Source organism: Cryptomeria japonica, chromosome 10 (genome assembly GCF_030272615.1).
Source record: "Cryptomeria japonica chromosome 10, Sugi_1.0, whole genome shotgun sequence".
NCBI classification, from domain to species: Eukaryota; Viridiplantae; Streptophyta; class Pinopsida; order Cupressales; family Cupressaceae; genus Cryptomeria; species Cryptomeria japonica.
Window position 1 is genome coordinate 560,946,046 of NC_081414.1, and position 20,820 is coordinate 560,966,865.

The following is a 20,820-nucleotide window of genomic DNA, read 5'->3' on the forward strand; positions in this document are numbered from 1 at the left end:
CTTGATTGCATTTGGTGTTGATGTCCTCGAAAAGAACCTCCTTCATCTGAAGTAGAGTTGACCACTGGAGTAAATTATGAGCTCCTCCATCCATTATCTTTTCTTGTGCTAGGATCTTCCTTGGTGTTTGCCTGATTACTTGCAGAACAGGAATGATAACATCTCTAGTGTGAGCGAAAGCGGCTACTGTTATCATTAGGTTGTGGACGATCAAGGACTTGGATAGCTCGGTGGATTGTCTGCATCATTCTTGTTGCAAATTCAACGGCTACTGTGTGGGATTTGTCAATCCAAGAGCTCATAAGCTGAACCAAGCTCTTGACTCTCTCTGCCTCGCCAACTGATTCAAGGGGAAGTGCTTGCACAGGAGACACTGCCGGATCTTGACGTCCCAAGAGCTGATTGAGATGGCTAAAGTAGCCTCTCCAAGCACCGACCTCTCTCTCAAGCTTTCTATTCTTTTCCATTTCTTCCTTAAGCTTGTCTTTAAGTACTTCAAATGAATCGGTTGCCTCATCCAATGCCTGCTCAGCCGTGAGTGGACCAAGCTCAAATGTTTCTACATCATACTCTTCTGCAAGGATTTCACCTTCATACTTGTCCACTGCCGGTGTAGCTATCTGCAACTTCCTGGACCCTGTCTCATCTCTAATCATCTTAGACATCTTGCTGGCCTTCTTCTTCTCCGTTACTTCTTGAGAATTTCCTAAAAGGCTCTCTAAGTCAATTACATTATCTTCATCCTCAATCACAATCACCCTTGTCAGTCTCTCCTTCAACCAATCTGGAATGGCAGATCTCGTCTCTCTAACTTGTATTTCTTTAGGCAATGGTTCGTCTTCTTGGAGAGGAGATGTCACTCCATCATCATTCTTGTCTTCATGTAGCTCATTGACTTGGGGAGATCGACTTGACGAATGCTGAGGTGCCTTCCCTTTTTCAGGTCTATCATTCTGTACCATTGACTCCATAGACTCATCCACCTCAGGCATCGTCATCTCTTGTCCTTCAACTTGACTTGTCCTTTTCTCATGTCGAGATGATGTACCTAATGAGCGATCTCGATTAGCCTCTTGCTTCTTCTTGGAGGGTTCCCTTTTCTCGGGTCTTTCTTTCCTCTTCGCGCCTCTAGGATGAGAATTGTCTTCACTTGCGCTTGCTCCTCCTTCTTCTGGTCTTTCCTCCAAAGTATAAGTCATTGGTACGTTCTGTTCTCTTAACTTTTGATGTTGTACATCCACCCATCTGCGAGTACATGACAAAACTAGAGCCATCAAAGCTCTCAAGTCTGTAATCTCAGACTCGTTCCAATCCATCTTCACTGCTTTGTCCTCTCTGTCATAGGATGACTGGAGATGTCTACCACTGTCCTGAGCTTGATCGGCCACCCTGTAGACTTTGCATTTCCTGATGAAATCTAAAGGTAATCTGGAATGCATCTTTCTTTTCACTTCTAGATCACTTGAGAGATTCATCCAAAAGTCTTCAACCTGAAATTCGTGCTTGTACTTCCTACCATATGTCTCCTCTATATACCCATAAGGATCAAAATTCTCCCTCAAGGCAAAGAATGTGAATGAATATGAGGCCAACTCCCTCTCTGCATCATCCAAGGCTAGAGCATTAGGACATACCTCAACTGAATTCCCCAATATGATGGGCACGGAAATTCCATTTCTATGCCTGTGTCTGAATGTCTTCGCATAGTCTGCCAACTGCCTAGTCGCCTCGAGTAGCACTATCCTGTTTGTCGAATACCTCGGCAACATGTAGGGAGGTGAAGGACACCCATGGACTCTGATATATGTAAACTTTGGAAACTGGATGAACCAAGCGCCATACCTCTTTACAAGCTCTTATGCATCTAGAGATAGTCGATTGTGAATCCCGCCTTGCAATATCCTAGTGATGTTCATCGTGAAGGTATCATTGACTAACTTGTAGTCACTTCCTAGTGGATGATGCAAATGAACATAAGAATCACAAACTCTCACCTCTCCGGGTCCTCTTCCGATCACTCCTCTGTGAGGTAATCCTGCATATTCGAAACTCTTGATCAAGGCATATATGACGTACGAGCTCATGTGGGATGACTTGGTAGGCTTTAGTCTTCTTAATTGCACATCCAAGCAATGGCTAATAATTCTAGCCCAATGAATTGTTCCTTTTCCTTGAACTATCACTTGGATGAAGTAGAACATCCACTTCTCAAAATAGAAGGCCTGAGGAGCCCCTGTAACTCGATTGAGCAAAGTTATCAAATCTCTATACTCCTCCTGGAAGTCGATCCTATGTGGTGTGTTGGGAATCTTGCTTAGGCGAGGACGACTTTTGAGTAACCAATTCTTATTGATGATGCTCAAGCAAGAGTCTGGATCATCTTCATACATCGACCTGGCTCCTTCTAGGCTTTTGTAAATCATATCTTTATGTTCTGGGAGATGGAGAGCTTCACTTATAGCCTCCTCTGAAAGGTAAGCCAAAGTGTTCCCTTCCTTGGACACGATTGATCTTGACTGTGGGTCATAATGGCGAGCACACTCGATCATCAGCTCATGGCACTGGACTACTGGAGGGAAACCGGCCGCCTTGATGATGCCACTTTCAATTATTCTCTTTGCGACAGGTGATGGCTTGCCAATGTAAGGGACCTCTCGAAACTTTTTCACACTGAAGTTTCCCAAGTTGGTATCTCCAATGTTGCTCCACTTGGACACGATCTTGGCCTCCAATTCTTCATTCCTCTGATCTTCCTTCATGAGAGCTGGACGACTAGTGGATGCTCCTGCCTTTGGGGTCGCCATCTTGACACCTACACAACATTTCATAATGAGTAAAATATTTAAGAGAGTAGCAATGAAGATTCAAAAGGAAGACAAAAGATATTAATTAGGAAACTTCATGATAAATCTTAAGTTATCATTTCCTGATTAACTACGCCATTGTCAAAACTTAAAGTTCAAAATTCAAAATTTCAACATTGGGACTAGGATGATCTCGCCATACCTCCACTTGAGAATTAATTCTAAAAAAAATGATGCAAAAATAAGGTGAATTCGCTAGGCAAAATGTAGATCGAAGTCCTTCCTTTAGCAAAATGCACCTCCTTTAGTCTTCTCAAGCATCAATTCCACCACCTTAAGCCTCTAACACTTAGGATAATTCGCTCCAAATAGACTAGCTTTCGCACCTTCTTCTTGCTCTCCAAAATCGCACTTGAAGTAATGAATGAATGATTGATTAAATTGCTCAAAACACCCCTATTATATAGGGCGCTCACCACTTCACCTCCCCATAGGCCGACTTGACAAAATAGGCCAAAAAATAAATTAATTTGCAAAAAAAGAGGGGCCGACTTAATAAAACAGATAAAAATAATACCTCAAAGCGCTCCATTTTAATTTAATTTCACAAAAATTAATTTTAAATGCCTTTCTAATAGGAATTCGATTTTTGAGGCTCAAAATTAATTTATTAAATGCCATGCGCCTTTATTAAATGCCAATTTAATTTAATTTTTTCCAAATATTTTGAAATTGGCGATTTTGGCATTTCATGCGATTTGGAGGATATCAACGTTGGGATATGGCAAAAAATAATGAATGCCAATGACTTCGCTCTAGTCCCTTGGAGAGGGATAGGAGCACTTTTTTCAATCCTCTTGAGTTTAATTCACTTGATCTTTAGAAGGGACGTGCCTTATGTCATTTTCGCCCTGGACCCTGGGTGAGGGACAAGAGCGCTTTTTCATTTTTAGGCTAGGATTCTCAATTTTTGAAGTCAAACCTTTATTCATCATGCTTTAGAAGATCCTTCCCATCTCGCACAACCTTGCCTTAGCATAATCTCGGAGGGAAATTGTTGATTTTATAAAAATCGCCCTAGTCCTTCAGTAAGGGACAGGAGCACTTTTGCCAATTGTCATCAAAATTCGCAAGTCTTGCATCTCAATTCCACCTCGAAGCATTTTAAACATCATTTCAAACTTGTGCCTTGGCCTCAATTTGTCCAAAATTGGCGAGAAAGGCTAGATAATATGCTTTTCACCCTGGTCCCTGGGTGAGGGACAGGAGCACTTTTTCCTTTAACCTTCAAAATCTTCAAAAGTATCAAGTCACGTCCAATTATCACTCCGGGAGACCCTGCACAAAACAAAATAGAAAAGTCAGTGACAAATATGCATAAAATAACATTTTCGCCCTGGTCCCTGGGTGAGGGACAGGAGCGCTTTTGTCCTTTCTGGCTAATCCATTCAAAATTTAAGTCTCCAAACATTTCACAAGGCAGAGTTAGGTCATCTTCAAGGCCAGGAATCAGTTAGCAAGCTCTCACAAAATAAGAAATTGCACTTAGAATGAAATTCGCCCTGGGCCTCCAGTGAAGGATAGGAGCACTTTCTCTGTTTCAGGCATCATCTTGCCTCCAAAATTTGATCAAAATTTACCTATGCAAGAATATGCAATTTCATCTTCAAAATGCTAACACTTAGACAAAATTTGAATTTTACCCCAAAAAACCCTGACTAGACCTAACCTGAGACTTATCTGACCTTCCTAACAGACTCACCTTACTTCAATAATCAATCCTCGAAAGGATGCTTAATAACTTTCAAAATTTGACTGGACTCAACTTGAAAATATACGGAAGAAACCCCTAAGGTTTAGCCCTAGCCCAGACAGACAACTCACTCACTCAAAACCCTAAAAGCAGAGAGAAGAACAAGCAAAACAAAAGCAAAGAGAGGGGGTCCCCATTTTAATGGGGCGATGTGTGAAATGGTCACAACAGAACCCCACCCAAATTTTGAATTTTATGCTTGCAAATGTTGCCCCAAGTCCTTATTTTTTGCCCATTATAGATTACCAATCCTAGAACTCATAAATGGGCAGACCACCTTAATTTAGTCATGTTCAATGTTATGATTTACACCCATTTGAATCTTTGTTGTTGTGCATATTCAAAATGTTAAGTCTTGGGAGGTTTTTACTAAACATATCCTAGTGGAGATGTGAAATTTCCATGAGCTTTGTAAATTTTGCAAATTGTTTCCTACTTTTTTTCTTGTCTACAGAATTTCAGACCCCCTATGCGACTTTATAACTCTTGCAAATTGCTTCTTGACCTCAACTTCCCACTCCTTTTGTTGCTTGCGAAAATTCACACCACACATATGACTTTGGAAATCTTGCAAAATGCTTTCAACCTTCATTTCCCACTCCCTTTATTTCCTATAAAACTTCAAACCCCACATGCAACTTCGCAACTCTTGCAAATTGCTTCCCAACCTCCACTCGTTGCTCCCCTTGTTGCCTAAAAACTTCAGACCCTACATACAACTTTGCAGCTCTTACAAATTGCTTCCCAACCTCCATTTTCCACCCCTTTCCTTCCTTGCAAAACTTCAAACCACATACGCTACTTTGCAACTCTTACAAATTGCTTCCTAAGCTCCATTTTTCACCCCCTTGCTTGTAGAGCTTCCAATACCATATGCAACTTTGCAACTCTTGCAAATTGCTTCCCGACCTCTACTTTCCATCCCTTCCTTGCTTACAACTTCTGCAAATTGTTTTCCAGCTTTCACTTTCTGATAGCTAATCTCGGTGGACTTTTCACCCTTTCCTCCGAATTGCATCCTTGCTTCCTGTCTTATTCATTCTGCCATGCATATGCTCGTAGACTTTTCACCCTTCCCTACAAATGCACATTGCATGCCAAGCTCCAAGCTTTCCCAATTTACACTGTGGACTTCTTAGCCTTCAATGCAGTTTGCCAACCCTAATTGCAAGTCTACCCTGAAGTTATACTATTTGAACATGGTTTCTCATCTACTCTCCTACACCTTTTGATGCACCATTATTGATCCCAAAAGAATGTAATAGATATCTATAAATGTTCAAATCAAGCCCAAGTGCTACTAGACCCGTCAAGGATGTGGATTTAGATGCAAGAGCATGAACTTGTGACGAAATAGACATGGAGCACGCCCACGAATTGGTAATAATGACTTACCTAAACATGGAAAGAATGTTTTCTTTTCCCTACAGTACCTATCAAAAAATTCAAAGGAGATCTTTTGTGTAGATGGTTGTACCAGCAAGTTGCATGTATTGATTGCAAGTAACCCCTACAACCCAGCCCAAGGAGTTAATGTTAATTTAGGCTATCAATTCATGTAAGCCAATTGTATAAGGAGATCAATCATTTATCCTTCTATTTCTTTGGAGGTTAGTGCCTCATTTTTAAAGAGATTGGTGTCTTTTCTTGAGTAGGTGCTCGATAGTGGGGATTGGTGCCTCCAGAGGGTTAATTCTCCGTTGGCACATCAAGTTTAAAAACTGTGACAGTAGTGAAAGTATAATTTTAAACATGAGCTCATGCTGCAATGACAATTATACAGAAGATAAATCAGTTATTATAGTGAATAAAGATCATTAGGGCAATGTAAAATTGTTAAAAAAATCCAAGGATTTGGTTTGTATGGAAAACTTCAAGAACATAGTCGCAAACTTATATCAAAGGCAGAGTTGAAAGATAAGATGACAGTCCATAGAACGTGATAGAGAAAGGCCAACCCTATGTTGCATGGATGAAGGATGGCAGTCAAAAAAGGTACATCCATGACTTTCTAAACCAAGAAGAGGATACAAGAGGAACAAGGGTTTTGAGAGTTTTAATTAACCCTACAAAGAAGGGTAATGAGAAGTGACAGTCCTATGACTGAGATAAGAAGCAAGTTAGATTACCCCAAGTGATGGAACTGGTTATAGTTGGACATTCCTGCCTCTTGTGGGCCAAGTGATGAATTGATTACCCCAAGGGATGGAACTAGTCATAGTTGGATGTTCATGCCTCTTGTGGGCCACGTGATGAATGGGTTACCCCAAGGGATGGAACTGGTCATAGTTGGACGTTCCTTCCTCTTGTGGGCGAAGTGATAAATTGATTACCCAAGGGATGGAAATGGTCATAATTGGATGTTCATGCCTCTTGTGGGCCAAGTGATGAATTGAGGGATGGAAGTGGTCATAGTTGAATGTTCCCGCTTCTTGTGGGCCAAGTGATGAATTGATTACCCAAAGAATGGAAGTAGTCATTGTTGGACGTTCTTGCCTCTTGTGGGCCAAGTGATGAATTGATTGCCCCAAGGGATGGAACTGGTCATAGTTGGACATTCTTGCCTCTTGTGAACCAAGTGATGAATTGATTGCCTAAGGGATGGAACTGGTCATAGTTGGATGTTCCTGCCTCTTGTGGACCAAGTGATGAATTGATTATCCAAGGGATGCAACTAATCATAGTTCATTGCTCCTACCTCTTGTGAGCCAAATGATGAATTGATTACCCAAGGGATGGAATTGGTCATAGTCGGACATTCCTACCTTTTGTGGACCAAGTGATGAATTGATTACCCCAAGGGATGGAATTGGTAATAGTTGGATGATCCTGCCGCTTGTGGGATGTGAGGCGAATGGCCATAATTTGGATGTGACACGCTCTCGGACTTTTGTTGGGTTGGGCAGTTTACTGGTGCCCTTTCCAGTTCCTACCGAACTAAGAAATAATTGGTTATAGGTTAATTAGCTAGTCATAGTGTTTATTGTAATCTGTCTATTCACTATGTCTACATATATTCATGTGTATGCTCCATGTTTAGTTCATCCCTAATGTGTTTCCGGCATGTTTATTCCATGAACCTCTATGATTATTACCTTGGTTTGATCTAGAATATGAGAATAACAAGAGTGAACCAAAAGAGATATGAAGTTATTTAGAAGAGAACATTGCATTTAAGGTCATAGATGTGTGCCATGTTTCTAATCCTCTTCTCAATATATGGAAGTTCACACTTGCATTGTCTCGAAGAGATATCCATAGGACCAACCAAAACAACCCTTAATATTACAATTGATGAGAGAAAACTTGTATTAAAATTGCAAAGCCTTGCGAATCTCCAATCATAGGACGAGATAACTCATATTTGACTTAAAGACAGAAATATTTTAGAGTTGCATAACAAAATCTAAATATTTCACAAGGAGGTCTAAGGATTAGTTTAGGATCCTCACATTGAAAAAGATGCAGTTAAAACTATCATTGCTTGAGGACAAGCAATTTCGGGAAGGGCGGGCTGTCATGTCCCCGCCATGAAGGCATTATTTATACTAAGCTAAAGATTTAAGGAGGGCGGCTGACCTCATCAGGGACCAGATGTTAAGGCCAACTAGAGAAAGATAAAATATAATTATTAAATTTAATAATATTAACTTGTCCATGGCCAACTCATCATTATCTTCAGTCAATGGTTAATAAACAAAAAGCACTAGTTATAGTTAGGAGTTAAAACAAAGTCAAAATATAATGGACACAGCTAATCTGGCTCCAAAACGGCTGACTAACCTTCATGTTATACACACAGCCGAAAAATAAAAGACGCAGCTAGTTCTGCCGAGCACGGCCGAGATCTGTAATTTTTTACTTACCCTCGTGTTATGCGGAAATCATGGCGTTTTTGGAGCCAGATTAGCTACAGACAAATATAATTAGAAGGTGGGCCGACCCTATCTAGAGGAAGATTATTAATTGTGTTTTAATTATGTTTTAATTCAGGCCGACCTTTCTTGGAGTCTCGCCTCTTTTGGTGAATGGGTACACTAAGTGGTATAAAGGGGCAATTCAAGGAGGATGAACATGGAGCATGGGAATAGGAAGAAGTTAGATCAGAAATAGAAGGAAGATCTGATTATATAAGATCAGAATAAACATAAATATATATAGAAAATTGTCTTACTAATAAGACATCATAATTTCACCCTCCTTGGAGGACTATAGAAGGCAAGATCCATTTAGTAGCAGGCATCGATGAACAACAGAGACTTTCATATGCAGCAGATCTAATCTGAGTAGTGACATATTAAATTCTTATGGGCAAAATATAAGGTGATTCGAGAATGGGACATTATAGCCCTCAAAAAGAAGACAATCAAAAAACGATACCCCTTCCCCAAGATCCATGAGCTGATAGATGAGCTTCATGGGGAAGTATACTTCTCCAAGATTGATCTCAAATCAAGGTACCATCAAATAAGAGTAAGAGAAGAGATGAGCCCAAGATAGCATTCAAATGTCATTAATGGCCCTATGAGTTTCTGGTCATGCCCTTTAGCTTGACAAACGCACCTGCTACTTTCCAATATTGCACGAATCAAGTATGCATCAAAGAATTGAGGAAATTTGTGTTAGTATTTTTTGACGACATTGTTATATACAAGAAGACTTGAGAATATCACTTGACGCGTCTAGACGAAGTACTTGGCATTCTTGAACAACACTCTTTCTTCACCAAGGCATCAGAGTGAGATCAGGATGACAAAGATTCTATACTTGGGAATATCACTAATGCCCAAGTTGTCCAAATGGACCAACGAAAAATGCAGGCAACCTTAGATTAGCCTCATCCAAAAACTTGGACACAATTGAGAGGTTTATTTTGCCTTTGCAATTACTATACAAAACTTGTGAAAGGTGTCTCATATTTGGCAATACCATTATCAAATTTAACAAAGGAAGCTTTCTAGTGGTTCAATTCAGGAACCTGGTGTGCAATCCTAGGCTACACATGTCATGAACTCAAAGCCAGCAACCTGATGTGCAACCCTAAGCTACACATGGATATTGACTTGAGTAAATATCTCTTGTCTACAACGAATCAAAGTCCTTGGGACTGCATTTAAGAGCAAAAAGCAAGAGATCATACTATTTCGTTGCAAAATTTACTCTGTGAATAGACATCTACAAAACGCTTGCCTAAATTACTCAAATAATTGAAGACGAAAGTTGTTAGGAAGCTAGAAAATAGGGAAGTAAAATAGAAAAAAAAAACCGATAAACAGCCTAGTGAATATGAGGAGAAAAACAATATGAAACAAGCAACAAAGGATAATAGAGTTAAGAACCCTAGTAAAAAATTAAAGCCACAAACTCAAGCATTGTCAATTACATCTCCCAAGTTTAAGGATCAGGGCGAATCAGATAACAATGACGAAAATCAAATATTCTGATAAAAACCAGGAAGTAGAGAACCATGGAGAAAGAACGTGAGTTTAAAGAATCATATAATAACTCCTGGGTAGGGGAACAGGAATGGGAAGGAGTGGGTGAAAGATAACCCTAAATGAATAACTAGGAATTCTAAAGTAGAAACCAACCTGTAAATGAGGGAATGAAACAAAATCGATTACTTTCCATGAAAATGATCAAGATTTTATTGGACTTGTGCCAGCCATAGACAACTGGACAATCAAGGATTTGATATTTATGGCTTTATTGAGTAATTCTAACCTGGCAATGTCAGTTTAAAGCACACTTGTGACCTGAATTTATCTTGTATTTTGTATTTACCTGTTATGTTTTAACTGAGATATGACAAAATGTATCATTCCCTATTTGAAATTAACTCTTACAATTCATTTGATATCTGCAAACTCATTGTCAATGTACATAATTGCACCACTACATATATTTTATTTTCCCATCTTGAAGATGCTTAAATTAGTAATGAAAAGATTAGAGAATGACTTACATTTAAAAAACAAAGAAGAGAACCTGCAAGAGATCCAGCAATGGCTAGAAGAGTTAGAAACCTGAAATCAAAAATAGCCTGCATATCAAAGGAGAAACAACAAAGTCAAAAAAATTGTTCATTGGGGAGCATATTTAAAATCAAGGTAGCAACCAATTTAAATTTGCAAGAACAAAATAAAATAAGCTCAGAATTATTGTGTATAGAGAACCTTGTCTCCTAAAACAAAAATGAAATGACATTATTGAAAGGATAAATTTGCAGCTAAGAAGAATAACTCCCAAATTGCACAGATCCATAATTTCATTGCCAACATGGATTCTCCAGAAACTCTTCGACATACAGAATTATTCTTAACTGAGAAGATTTAAAAAGGTTTTTAAATAAAGATTGGAATTTCACTTCAGAATAACTGAAAAACACATTTTTCCTCTTAAATGTGAGTGACAAGCTATTTCAATATTTTCATGTAATTAAAAAAACCTCACCAATGATACAGAAATTTTACAAAATAGATTAATACACTCCCTAGCCTTATAAATGAAACATTAATAATAAGCACAGTGTTTGCTTCAAAAGATACCAATAAAAAGATAACCTTTCTTTCTCAAGATTTTGATGACGAGTATTTAGGAATAATTCTGCCACCAAACATGTTGATAAATTCTAGCAAGATTTTATGATTTTCCATGTCTGGGAAAATTTAAGGAAGGAACCACATATTTCATAGTGCTAGAAATCTTAGAAAATCTTTTTCATTAAATAGTCAAATTTATGTCAAGAAAAATTCTAATAATATATTTTTAAAATCATAGAATTTGGCATGTTCAATATAACAAGTTGGTCAAGTCTCTATTGACGTGGCTAAAATCGCATTGCTACGACTCTATCTGACCAACGCAGAATAGAATTTACTCGTCGAGTATCCTATCCTCTCTTGTATAAGGAAGCCCTAATGTTGTTTTTAATCGATCAAAGGGGACAACCTCAAGGTTCCAAATATCAGTTCTTGACTGCGGGATAAATCAACGGTTAATGTGTTTTGCTGGAAGCACAAGGGAACTTACGTTTTGCAACAGGTTGGTCTGTATCTGATTCTCGAACTGGGAAATAAAAGAAAAGGAGAAGGGTTTATGAGAACTAAAATTAATTAGACTGGTATGCAGGTAGACGAATTCAACATAACCAATCCCTGCTTGGCCAGATAACTCACAACCTCGCAAGAACGGTGCAATCTTCAAGGGGACTTAGAAGATTTTCAGACTGCAAGTGCATGCCCAAACACCCAATTCTGGCGCAGCTCAGACGGACAACCTGCAATTGAACTAAACACAATTTTAATGGCCCAGACTAACCATACACAGGGATACACAATCAACATATCCCCAATGGTATGAACCTGAATCCATCAAATGCCTGCACACCCAAAAAGATCTATCTAAACTACTGAAGGAAACCATGCAAACAGACTAAAACCAAGATGATAAACACCAAATCAATGTCCATTATATTGATTCTAGCTGCTATTACAACAATTTCTATAGCATTTCTATGCTACTACTAACTACTAAATTCTAATCTTCTAACAATCTAACCTATTCTAACAGTCTATAAAAACTCTAACCCTGGATCTAACCCTTTACAATGAGAGGCATCCTGCCTTTTATAGATTTTACAATTCTGAATTAGAGGCCAGGATTGACTGCATCCAACAGTCCTGATCTACCTTCTAGAAGGATGGCACCTTTAACCCATGCCTACTCAATTCTCAGTTATCCCTTCAACCACTTTCTCAACTACCTACCACTATATGGCATTAATCTGGTCAATTAGGTAGTTGGAGATAACTAACTTGTGTCCCCTCACTTTGAATCCATTAGACAGGGCCCACAGGCAGCTCTCTTTTACAATAAAACAATTTCAGTTTTTTAAACTGAATTTCTAGAATTAAGTCCAGGTGTGTATCCTTCTAAGAATGCACATTTTGTAGCATTTTGTGTTCTTCACTTCGGTCTTACTGGTTCAAGTGGTGGCACGCTTCCCATGCTTCATTTTTTAATCTTGCGCTCTGCATCCTCACTTCCCGACTTTGATCGCGATCGCATCTCCAATTTGCGCTTCAGGTTTTCACTTTAGCTCTTCCCGACGTCATCCTGCAAACAATGCAATTTCGACCCGAATTAATCATTTTGAAAAATTAAATAAATTAATTTAACGATCATATTAAATTTTAGGCGAGGTCGCGCTTTGTTTGGCGAAAATGGAAGACGTTTGCTCTTTAAAATAATATAAACTCCCCTTTGCAAAATTAGGGTTTTAAGACTAAAATGCAACTTTTGAATTTGTTTTTAAATGCCTAGCTTTTGAAATAAGACTTCGGGCATTCAGTGTATTTTTGCATAATTCTGCCTTCTAAGTTGACACTTTAAACGCCTTCCTCCTAATGGTAAAAATTCACTTATTTAAGAGCTTGCCTGTTTTTGGGAAAAAATTCGGCCTTGGAAGCCAAAATGCGAACTTTGTTTTAGCATTATATTATTTTGATTCAATGTAAGAAGAAAATCAGGCTTTCAAAATTAATTGTGCGATTTCTTTTTTCTTGCAAAGTAATGGGAAATGCCGAATTTTTGCCAACTCGCCCTCACTCCTCTCATATTGCTTTGACCTTGCTTTATGGATTTTGGGCCAAGAAGTCGTTTTGTGCGATTTGCCTTTTGTTCATTTTCGGCTCAATGAGGTAATACTGCGTGATTTTTTAAGCTATTGTTTTCGACTCAATGAAGCCCTTTTGCGCGACTTTAATCTCTCTTAATCATTTTCGGCGTATAGACCTCTTTTGTGCGATTATATTTTTAGTGATTTTCGACCTAAAAGCTGAGTTTGTGAGCTTGGAATTTTGTTGATTCTCGGCTACTTGCCTTACTTCACACTTTGATATTTTAAGCCGAAACCAGGAGATTTTCGAATATCTAAGAGGGGTTTTTTCAGGCATTTCAGAGAAAGTGTACGATTTTGTTTAAGTGAAAATGCCCCTCTTGCTTTATGGAATTCGGGACACTTGGACAAAACGCGCGACCTAGGGTTGATTCGGACCCACAAACTCGGCCTTTGAGAAGTTCGGCCATTTACATCAAATCGCGCAACTTTGTGAGATTCGGTCCCTTGGATTATTCTGCGCGAACTTTTCTTTTGAATGAATTCGGCTGAAAAGAAGACCCCTTCATGCGACTTTACTGATTTTCGGCTAAATAGGGGGTCATTTCGCGATTCTTTACCTTTTGATTCTTTCGGCTTATTGAAACCAATCTTGAAACTTTGATCTTTTTCGAGCCTAAATGGGTTTTTGCACGAATTTGTCTTTTGATCGTTCAGGGCTCAGGAGGCCAATTTCGGCTTTCTTTCTCTCATTTCGGATTAGGAGGCCGATTTGAGAGTCTTAGCTTAAAACACCTCTTTAATTTCGGGCTCTTTAATCACTTTGCAAACTTTGACTTATAGAACCTGGGATGAGCGATTTGAAGTTTCTTATAATCCTCCTCAAAAGACCGACCTTCTGTCTTTAATGCAGAGCCATGGGTAAAGCAAAAATTGAGGGTCCCTGTCCGAGATAGGGGTGTGTGTGCGACACGCACAACAGACTCAAGGAAAAAAAGTTGTATTATAAGAATCAAGGTAGATATGAGTTAAAATTGCAAAAAACATTTGGAAATTTTTTAGAATATTCAATTTCCAAATATTAATTAGTATTTTCTTACCTAGCTAGTTCATTTGACTAGACGCACCTCTTTGTTTAAAAGGCACTAATTAAGATGGACCAAAGTGTTTGTGTGATAAAAACCTTACAACTGCTACTTTAGTCCTTAAACAGTGAAGCAACAATGACCAATAATATGGAGGCATGAGTACTAAAAAGTATTACAATATTCCATGGGATCGGGACACCACCCCCAATATTTCCAAACATCCTTGCAATGGAGGCATAGTAGGAAATGACTCCAATCTCGTATGAGACAACCAAATTGCAACCAAAACAAATTGGAACAATCCAAGAATGTTCAAGGCATATTTCTCAAGTACTATGTGTGACAAGACTCTAATGTCCTGTTGGTGTCTGTTTTATCATCTACCAAACATTAGAATAAGATACCCAAAGGTATTCTATCCTCTCCTAAAAAATCACTACTAATTCCAAGGTCTATATGTGCGAACAAGCGACTTTAGTGAAATAGCTTCTTGGGCAGTGTATGCTGAAAATATCAAGAGAGACTTACGTTAACAAATGTCTATTGAACTACTAGACTTAGACGGATTTAGCAATTTTAGGCTCTTCTCTATTTTTTGGGATTTTCGGGGATTTAGACTTTCAAAAAGGAGAAAAGAGATAGGGTTGAGAAGGCTAATCTAATCCTATGAACTCCAGAGACAGTATCAATTGGGTGCTCTCGGGAAACCACACTTTGCTTTGCCACACTGAGGACAACTACACAAAGTGGGTGCAATCTTCAATGGGTTGTGCTTATGATTGAAATATTGGCATGCACAGAGGATAGGCTCAGACTAACTTTGCACGGTGAGATGGAAATCATCCATTCACCAAAAGTATGGGTGGAGATACACCGTCAATTAACACTTATCAAATCCTTCTTTCAATTCTAATAACATGAAAGCAAATCTAAATTAACTTAAACTATGTGTTGAGGAAACTGAAACCATGCTAATCATTCAAACAATAGAGATTACAAAGCCTTAAGAGAAAGCGCACATGCAATATATTATTCGGAAATGACCTTCAAGCAACAATATGTCAAAAACCTCACACCCTCCAAATGAGAGGAGGTAGCCTTATATAGTTTTTCCAAAACCAATGAACAGCCGAGATCAAACAGTGATCAAGGGCCCAGTTTGAAAGCTACAAACCCTAATTAGGGTTTCCCAAAACTCTACTAGTCAAAAATATGTAAATCTGATGCACAATTTCCTATAGATATACAATTTCCTATAGTCAAAAATATGTAAATCTGTGGCACAATTTCCTATAGATATACAATTTTCCATAGTCAAAAATATGTAAATCTGATGTATGATTGTATTTAGTTTTCATTGCTACAATAAAATTGATGATCCATCCATTATAGTTAGGTTTTTAGTAGGTTTATTAGGGATCCTATACCCAATGAACATAAATCCCAATTTGAAATGCTTTTAATTTCTGTACTTGTAGAAGAAATACACTCTTCATCAGGAGTCTTCTTCCCATACACTCTTTATCGTGTGTTTCTGTAAACTTTTTATAGACAATAAAGTGAAACAAAACTAAATCACATCATAGTCTAGTGGCCTAGCCTAAAATGCTACAGCTTCCTACATATGAAAAACAATGCATCATCGACCAGTTAAAAAAATTTAACAAACGGGTAATGAAAACAAGATCAAATAATCTACATAACCACTAAATTGAAATTTCAAAGAAAAACATCACTGCCTGAAACTTACACGTTCGATTGTTTGTTCAGCTTGCTTAACAAAACTCTTGCGTGATTCTCCAGACGTAATTGGTAACAGAAATTCTGGCAGTCTAAGACTTTCAATGAACTTGAAACTTTTAGAGTCTGCCACAGCAGAGGCCTTGCCAGCATTATCTGTATGGATACTGGACAAAGAATCGGATTTTACACTTTTACTGGATCCCATGATAGCATAACCATCCTGAGTACCACGTACTATAATGGTACTGTGTTTAGTATGAGAAATTGAGGCAGTTAACAGAGAATAATGTCGCATAGCAGTTGTCACTCTTGGATTATGAAGAGTACACAAAATTCCACCTGAGAATGTCGTAGACAACGCCATTGAATTACACTTTCAACTGGCAGATTTTTACTTAATAAGAAAAATACCTGAAGAAAGTATCTTCAACCTAGCAAATAGCAGAATAATGTATATTAGAAAGCTTGAATGCTGCTCAATTCGTCAAGTATCTACAAATTATCAAAATTTGCGAATAAAATAATATATAGATGCAAGGACTTATATACAATAATATCCAAAACAGCAGCAAAATTTGCAGCTATCAAAAGAATGCAAGCAATCAAAAGGACTTCACACTATCACGCTACCTTTAATTTAGTAGTTAGAGAGTTGATCCTGATCCTCTATGACCATGCATGAATATGTATTGTCTCTGAATTGCTCAGTACAAATCCTTCTATTCTGTAACTTTAATATACACAACATTACAACCATTATAATTATGTCATAGTTTAAATTTTTTTAAATAGAATCAAGTTTCAACACTGAATCTTCAACCTTGAAATAGTTCAAAAAACCTCATGATGTGTAAATTTCAATACAGTATACAGGTAAACAATTAAATCCCAAATTGCCATTACTACCTTATAAATGCAAAATCATTACAACACTTGCATATTTTATCACAAAGGTTAACAAAACCTACTCTACATTTCTCAATACAAGAATCTTCTAACTTTAAACTTTAAATGAGCTAAACTACCATCCTTAATTTACTTAAATTTTTTAAAATTAATTACAAGCTTATTTTCAAAGGTTTTATCCAAATTGGATCATTCACAACTCTTGTGATACAGTAGTTTAAAAGTTAGATTCATTCATCGTTCACATGCCAAATGGAAAGTCTTGAGACATGTTTCCACTTCACTTATAATGCAGTAACTGGAAAGACAAAATGTGCAAAGCATAGGACTAATTGGAGGGAGAACAAGATCAAGAAGATTCAAGGTAAACCCAATACCCTAGAGCCAGCAGCCATCATAAAAACAGGAGTAAGAAACAAATTCATCACCTCATCATACCCTTGTAGAAACCACTTTCAGCACTGCCAAACTCAACCAATCAACAGCAGCAGGAAACAGGGCCAAGCAGACATGCCTGTCACTGCCAAATTTGTCATGTAACAACTCAACCACTCATAAAGGAAGCATGGCATTCCACCTTCCAACTGTTGAGAAATATCGGCATTCTGAGTCTTTTGTATCACTTGCCTACTCATATTCTTAATCTACTAATCAGGCTCTTGTAGAATGATCTAGAGTTGTAGGAAAACATCTAGCCTTCTTGAGCAAGTTGCCACTCAATTTCATTAACTGCTGTAACAATTTAAGGCACTTAAGTAGCTTCACAATTCTATGCACAATTCTGTTTGTGAGAATGAGACTCAAGAAATACCATAGTTACCAGGAGACCAGTACTGGTACTGGTACAGGAGATTGGTACCGGTACTGGTACGGCTATTTTTCAAAATAGGAGACATGGCTACTTGGAGACACGATTTTTATTTTAATATAATTTAATAAATCCAGTCAACCTGCACTGAAAGTCTTCCCACGCCTATAGAAGGAGACCACATGATGGCAAGGAAAATAAAATGCTCAGGAAAAAATAAAATGTGTCCCACGTCTAGATAAAAATTGGTCTTATTTGCATCAAAACAACAACAATCGACCTTTTTAGGGCTTTAATTGCCACATTTTAGCAAAAGAAAATTCTCTTTTCTTCTTTTTCTAGCAGGAGACATCTCATTTTCCATGGAAGACGGAAGGAGACATGGGGATTCTTTTCGCTGAGTTTCCTGTGTTCGGGTGCGTCTCCAAGGACGTCTCTGGTATTGGAGACGCGTCCACATCCCCGAGACGCATCCCAGGTGATCAGAAACACATCTCCTAGTAACTATGAGAAATAGCTATTAAATTCAGTTCACACTTCAGCTATATCAGAATTAAATTTATTAAACATGTTATCTTCAGTTGCTGAATTAGGAATGAAATATCTATCCTAATCATGGATAGGATTGGTATTTGAGCAGAATCTTGGTCCTTGGTTTGTGTCATCAGTTTTGCAGGTGTATGTCCTTTGACTAGATCAACTACAGTGAGTGGAAAAGAGTATTTGACACCCTTGCAACAAAAGGAAAACCTCAAAAATATGAAAATTCCAACATGAATAGATTATTTAAGCTGGAATTGGATATTGCAGCATCTCCCAATCAAAGGGAAAGCTTGAAGAGATGGAGATGATTATAGAGGCACTCATTGGCAAGCCTGGGATTCCACTAGAAATATCCAATGTGTATGAAGAGGCAAAAAAAGGAGCAGCCCTATGGTATCACAATACGCCAAACTCATTCAACATTTAGAGCAAAGGCAAAAGTAAAGATAGCCCTAAGAAGGATTGATGGGTGTGGAAGAGCTTGACAATTGACTAGCCCAATTTGAGGCATATTTCAACTTGTATCATATTAGAAAAGAGCAGCAAATTTCAATTGCGCATTTGAGACTTGATCATCACACACTCACTTAAAGGATAGTTATGTTTATTCTTTAGTTTTGAAGAAGTTGCCACAACTTACTAAATGGAGTAATTTAAGACGCTAAGTAAAAGTCATTTTTTTCCAATATTTCTCCAAGTCTCGATGAGTAATTTAAGAGGCTAAGTAAAAGTCATTTTTTTCCAATATTTCTCCAAGTCTCCAGGATCGAGGGTTGGGGTTGATTCCTTTCTTTTAACCAGCAATGAACTCTTATCTACATTCTTGCCTTTGTATAGAAAAATGGATGCCAAGGAGTTGATGTTTATCATGATTTGTTTTGTTTGTAAATTCATTTTGGTTCAATTAGGATTCATTTGAGGAATGAATCTTCACAATTCCTATGTGAATGGGACTAGAATCATATGTGGCAAATTCTAGTTAGTGAGTAAAATTTGGAGAGGCTCCCTAGATTCCTTGCTCTCCTTTATACTCCACCTGAAAAGGCTTGATCTCAGCCACAACAAACTTGTGGTAATCCTTCCACTTCGTCAAACCAATGAGACACACACGCTTGAGGAGAGTGTCCTTCTACTGCCAGGACATCTTGCCACTTGGTTTGACAATTGGGGCTCCTCACGAGGGTATCCCAAATACCTTGCTAAATTCGATTAGCCAAAAAGAAACAGTGACATCACACCCCTTATATGGTATGATTGATTTGTCTGTGCCTGTCGTAGTGGACCACCATTGCCTTCAAGTAAGGTTCAAACTCGCTCACATTAAACAAAGGTACTTGTGTGGCTTTGTCAATCGCCGCATGTATAAGCGCTATCTTCAATGAGTGCTTCTCGTCTGCTTCCTTCCACCAAGTGTGGCATTCACTTCCGCTCAAACTCTCCCAAGTGAAAGCATCTGCAGCAATTGTGTCATCTTCGGCTGAATTCCCGAGAGGATGCCAGGCCTGATCCTCTTTCCCTTATTGTTGTCGATGCCATATCTGCAACTCGAAATGAATACTAACTCTAGAGCAGCACTTGCAATTTATAATATCACTGTGAACAGCTTTGATAACAACCCCTTCGAAGTAATCTTCATAACAAATTCGGAGTAATTTGTACCAGAGTCAATTGAAGACACATACAAAACAAGGTGGGACTCATACCAAAGGTAGTTGTACAGTTGTAGCCAGTAGAACCCATACCAAAGAACGCCGTATGGGATAAACATTATATTTGGAGTGTAACGACAGTAATGAAAATCATACAAATTGTCAATGACAACTAGGTCATACAGGTTGGAGATTTTGTACGGATTGAGCACAAATTTTCTGAGGATGTGTCCATACGAGGTAGATGTTAGATGGAGATGTCGTACACAAGGACTAACCCATTCTAATTGTTTCTAAGGGAGCCATACGATTAAATGTGCAAGCCATATGGCTGAAGTGTAGAGTGCAGCCCATACAAAAAAAGAGAGGAACCTATTGTTCAAAGAGAACAAGGGATGGTTATACGGAACAAGTAGACCGTATGCCAAGCTTTACTAAGACCCATGCCTTTAAGAATTTGTACCACAATTTGCCAATGAAGTCATACCAAGCCAATCCGTACGAAATGAAGGTATGTAGAAGTTTGTACATGAGCAGTCCGTACACTAAAGAGAGGTTTCACTATGAATGAAAACAAACTTCGCCAACCCCAGTTTATAAAGTGTCAATGAGTTGAGGGAATTGGTCAATCCTTCCTTGCCTTTAATTTAATAAATTTTTAAATTTTAGATTTATAATATTGGTTGCCAATGCCCTTTTTATTCTACCCACATACTTTATAACATTTTTAAAAAATTTCTCCCCCATTATCCTTTTTCGCTAGCACTACAATAACATTTTTCACTTTTGTCTTCATAATACTTTCCACAATTATAATATTTTCTAATTTTAATACTTCAAATTGCT

The 20,820-nt window shown here is 38.1% G+C and overlaps 1 protein-coding gene across 1 annotated transcript in view; it reads right to left on the reverse strand.

Moving 5' to 3' along the window:
• Nucleotides 1-4,127: 4,127 nt before the first annotated feature.
• Nucleotides 4,128-20,820, reverse strand: part of LOC131859068 (uncharacterized) — an 87,715-nt gene continuing 71,022 nt past the window's right edge. Inside the window, exons 2-5 of the mRNA XM_059212590.1 lie at nucleotides 16,699-16,792; nucleotides 16,076-16,499; nucleotides 10,583-10,660; nucleotides 4,128-4,142 (exon numbers count right to left, since the gene is read on the reverse strand). Coding sequence (XP_059068573.1) covers nucleotides 4,128-4,142; nucleotides 10,583-10,660; nucleotides 16,076-16,432 — 450 coding nt within the window. The 5' untranslated portion in view covers nucleotides 16,433-16,499; nucleotides 16,699-16,792. The remainder of the gene's footprint in view (nucleotides 4,143-10,582; nucleotides 10,661-16,075; nucleotides 16,500-16,698; nucleotides 16,793-20,820) is intronic.